General features: G+C 38.1%; 1 protein-coding gene across 2 annotated transcripts in view; it reads right to left on the bottom strand.

The window, feature by feature from the left end:
- Positions 1-1,031: 1,031 nt before the first annotated feature.
- Positions 1,032-5,067, bottom strand: part of Phf6 (PHD finger protein 6) — a 45,610-nt gene continuing 41,574 nt past the window's right edge. For both annotated transcript variants that reach the window (XM_031359743.1, XM_031359782.1), the window contains 2 exons: positions 4,426-4,552; positions 1,032-4,108 (listed from right to left, as the gene is read on the bottom strand). In XM_031359743.1, the coding sequence (XP_031215603.1) occupies positions 4,426-4,552 (127 nt within the window). In that variant the 3' untranslated portion in view covers positions 1,032-4,108. The remainder of the gene's footprint in view (positions 4,109-4,425; positions 4,553-5,067) is intronic.

Here is a 5,067-nt window from a genome sequence, read left to right as displayed (position 1 = left end):
TAAACTAGGCATGGTTGTGCACACCTGTAATACCAGTACTTGGAGAGGTGGAGGCAGGGGAATCAGTAGATCACCCCTGATTACATACAGCTTATGCTACATCATACCTTATCTCAATAAATAGACGGCTTTGTCAGTAAAATTTGCTAGGAAATAGTAATAGGGTTTGGGTATGACTTTCAGCAATTACTAGGGAGTATAGACTGAAACAAAAAGCAAGTTGTCAACAGGCATAAATAGCTAAAGAAAAACATGTAACTCATTTTTATGTTTTTATTCTAGTCTTTTAGTTGATACGTAATCCTAGATTTTAAATACACATATATACCTATGTCCCAGGTAGTTAGCATGTCTAGGAAAGCATACTACTGTGTGTCCCAGCCATCTTGCTTGCAGGGTTAGAAACCATCTCAGGGAAAAAAAAAGTAAAGTCCAGGAATGAAAACTTTGATTTTGGAACTGGGTACGAGAAAGTACAACAGGTGTGTGAAGTTCCAGCAGCAAGCAGTCTGTGGGAAAGGGCGTAACCTACGTCCATGATGTGGAATGGCTGGATGACTGGTTACCTGTCAAGGAATCCCTACTAGGCATTTTCATGTGTTCACCTTTAAAGCTGCTCACTGGTTTGGAGGCAGTGGACTTGATTTAAGCCGTGGGGATCCTGTACCATGTATTAGAAGGACCAAGATAAAATTCAAATCTACTGTCTTTCAAAGGCTGCTATTTCTTTCCATGATGACATCACTATATTGTGAAACTCTGAGCTGATCATATTCATTTTTGTCTAACCACACCCCTCCAGTCCATCTGATTTTGAGTATGTGCTTTCTTTTCTTTGTTTTATCATACCAGGGGACAGAAGTCAAGGCTAAGAGTACACTGGAACTGCTCTCTAGCACCCTCCCATATCTGTTTACGGTTGAGCTATTAAACATCCTAGGCATTTGTATTTCACCTTGAAGTAAAGGAAGAGTGAAAGAAACATACCAAAAACCCCTGGTACACACTTTTATAAAACAGACACATAGACCTGAAAGTCAGAACTCATTTATTGAATGAATAGTATATGCAAGAATACCATTAAAAGGAAACTAATACTATAAACTACAATTTTGAAAATAAAGCCAATATAACAGGAACAAAATATACATAACATCAAGGAATGTTTAATTTTTGACCCATGATGCATTCCTTATCTTTACAATTAACTTAAATGTTTGCTAAAACAAAACTGTGCCTTGGTCTAACTTCAGTGCTTTTTCAAAAAGCAACAACATTCTACAACACTTTTGCTTTGAGATATTTGAGACTCACACATTTGTTCAAGTACATAGATTCGATTGAATAGCAGTTCTATAGATCTTGTTACTCTGTTAGTATCTTGAGTCGTGTGCACTAAGACAGTACCACCTCAAGTCTGAAAACTGCTGAGCCTTGACATGAAACTCATTTCAGGTGTGGGTTTGAAAACAATGAGATGAAAGCAAAGCTCCCCCCTCCCCCCGGGAACAAAGAGGTCTTATTAAAGTATAGAAACTCAAGTCTACCCTTCTACTCTAAAGAACATTTCTTACTAACGTGTCTGGTAAGGCTCCAGAATAATCTTCAATATACGCTTGCAAAGATTACATGGTTTAATATTAATAATGACAAAAAGGAACAAAACAAATGAAGAAAAAACAAGAAAAAAAGACGCATCAAAACTTCAGGCTAAAAATACGCATTAGACAGCAATGGCAGTATTTTTGGAAATGATGTAAATGCCATATATTTGCCAAATAATGTCATGCTTATTAAAACTACAGTTAAGGACTTAAGAGTTGTACAGTAAATACACTGCTGAGGTCTATCTCTCTAAATATTAATACCACAATGTGATTACTAGCCAGATGATGAAGATGCTACTTGGGAACGTAAGTACTGTACAATTTTTACATTGTAAGGCACTTTTACTCAGCATAGAATGAAAACAGGAACAAAGAATCAAAATATTGGAAGTTTACAACCAAATGTGAGTGTTTAATGTGACTTCAGTTTACATTTCAACTTTAAATCAAGGTTATTTAGCCAATCACACCACAGTGAGAAAAACAGGTAGTTAGCCACTTATCTAACCAACCAAAAGGTAAAGTGCTTTTCTGGTTGCTAGTGGCAGAGAAAGGGCTGAAGAAACCCATACAGAATCATACATGTACTACATATCAAATCCATCAACTGACAGCTAGAGTATTTGAAGTCCTTTATATAATTGTTGACTGGCCATAATTACCCCTGGCACCTTCCATTTTTCTTTAAAAAAAAAATCATTACAGTAGTTGTCCAAAAATGAAGGAGCTCTATTTCTCCATGGGTAAGTTCTATGGCACACAATGTAAAAATTACCTAGACACAGTGATTTAAAGATTTAAGAAATAATGGTTTTCAAGCTGTTAGAAGGAAATAAAGTACAGATCCTTTGGGAAAAGTCACATCGCTTGGGAAACAAACTGAGATCTGTCCTTGCACTTCAAGTCATGATGAACCTTTGAAAATTAATCACATACACGTCATGGCATGTTAAGAGCGAAAGGAGAAGACGCACAAGGCAATCCACTACTAAAGCTAGTTTCCTTCTAAAATAACAACAAAAGATGGTTAAAATAAAGCAAGCATTGAGTCCCTTGATTTACGTAAATGTGTATATACACACCTTAACAAACATGACCTTAAGGGACTAGCAGTTGAAAAATTCAGTCAATAAGCACAGTGTAATTTTCCACCTGTTACATTTAAAACCGCTGTTCTACCAGGTACAGAATAGACCAATGTACAGTCAAGTCAGTACGTTATTCCTTCTTTGCAAATCTGACTAGGTTAACTAATGATTTGGAACTCAGAATCCTTACCTTTCATACTGAGGTGCTATGGTAATATTAGGCAGACCGCAACTAAATTTTTTGGTTTTGCCATAAAGAAATATGTAAATGTGCTTCAGCAGGTAAGTGGATGTGTGCCACGAGCGAGAAACGCCAGTGGAAAGCCTTTCGAAAAGCCTTTCGAAAAATCTGCTGATTGAGAAAGCACTTCTGAGCCCTCGAAGAAAAACAGGGCACAGAAGCTTATTCAATATGTAAGCAAACTGATGACTGAAAGCATTAAATAATGTTTCTAAAATAGTGGTCACAGAGTCAAAAATAAATACTGTTTTGCACAAAGATGGTTCCTTTTCTTTAGAAAAAAAAAAAACTGTTAGCACATAAGACCTCCTTATATAAGCTGGGCCAATATGTGAAGTGTTCCACACAACAGGGCACTTGAGAGAAACTGGTTTCAGACATGATGTCCAACGTCCTTAGCGCACTGGTGACCGCTTTAATCTCAAAGAGGTTCTATCTGATGTTGCCAAGTGTTATTTTGATCTTGATCCGATCCCATTATTCTGCCAGAAGCTCTTGGTACAGCACAGAAAGGTGTTCTCTCAAGAGTTTTGGCAGAAGCACTGGAGCGCAGAGCTTATCATCACCAGTCGCTCAAAGGCCATGCTGGTCAGAGAGAACAACTCTAAAAAGGACCAAAGGAAGGCTTCGGCACGCCGCTCGAATGAAAGAAATGGTTAGAGCATGTGCTGTCAAAGCCAAGATCAAAAGCAGGTTCTCTGCAGTTGTAGTTTCCGTTGCTTGAGTATGAAAACAAGAAAAAGTCCCCAAGTTCCCAGGTGTTGCTACCAGAGGCATGTTTGCATGAAGTAGAGCTTGCTTCTGCTTTCCTTTGAGCATGGACCTACTATACAAACTCAAACACTCTAAACAGTAGAACTTTGTTCAGTCCAGAAATACAGTTTACTTCATTCAATGTCTGTTTTAACTGTTGACAGTATACACAGGGCTAATAGTGTTTCGACTGCTTCCCAGAAACTGCAAACTACAGCTACGTAATATCAATGCCAAATCCGGCCGTCTACTGAAGGCTCAGAAAACTAACAAGGTGTTTTTTTAGGCAGTTCAATGAAGGATCTAAGAGTCGGGCAGTAAAAAGTTACAAACCCTTTATTTTAGAAAAGAGTGGAAAAGAAGCACAGGAGTTATAGTTGTCTTATTTTCGGTTTTCTAACTGTCTTTGTCCCACGAACCTGTTTAAAAGATGATAAAAAACGTAAAATACGATGCTTAAGGTGATATAATTGACATAACATATTTGAGAAACAAGGGTATCTTACTGATGCTATATTCTAACTACATTTACTGATGAAGTACATAGCTTGCTTATGGCTCTGAAACTGACTGGCTAAAGAAAAGCACATACACTCTACAGGGCTACACAATCCTAAGCATCCTGGCCCCACATGTATAACTCCGTACAATAGGCTTAACATTTTTTCTGTATCTCGTCATTCTGTTTCAGTGTGCATGGTATTCTGACAACAGAGCTTTAAATCTACTTCCATACCTAGTTTCCATTAAGCTGCTGCTGGGTTAGTTGCTGATCAATCGCTGCTCTTCCACGGCTTTTACTCTCTCGCTCCTCATCTTCTTCATCTCGCTCATCGTTTCCACTATGGTTTTTACAATAGAGTCTACAATGATGAAAGACAAACATCTCAAAAATCCTTCTTCTAATGTTGATAAGAATATAAACATAGCTTTACTAGGAGGCTGAGTCCTTGTATATGTAGATTTCTCCTTAAATACAAGCAAGTGGTCACTGGAGTGAATTTTTTAGACACTGTGCTATTCCAGCAAATCTTGATTTAGGCAGATACTCTGTATTTTTGAAATTCATGAAGTTTTTGTGATAAGATAATGTAGGTGGCTTTTGATAATTAGCTATGGAAGGAAGAATGCAAGTTCAAGGCCCGACTAGAAAACCCAGTGAGACTCTGACTCAAAAAAAAAAAAAAGAGGGGGATGGGTAAGAAAAGGAAAAAGTCTCAATGGTAGACTTATTGATCTAGCATGTACATGTTCAATCCCCAGAAACACACTCATGCACACACATGCACAGTCATAGAAAAGGTGATCCAAGCTGGGCGTGGTGGCGCACGCCTTTGATCCCAGCACTTGGGAGGCAGAGGCAGGTGGATTTCTGAGT

The sequence above is a fragment of the Mastomys coucha genome, chromosome X, assembly GCF_008632895.1.
Source record: "Mastomys coucha isolate ucsf_1 chromosome X, UCSF_Mcou_1, whole genome shotgun sequence".
In the NCBI taxonomy this organism is placed as follows: domain Eukaryota; kingdom Metazoa; phylum Chordata; class Mammalia; order Rodentia; family Muridae; genus Mastomys; species Mastomys coucha.
The sequence above is the reverse complement of the archived record's forward strand: the minus strand, read 5'-3'. Positions and strand labels throughout refer to the sequence as shown.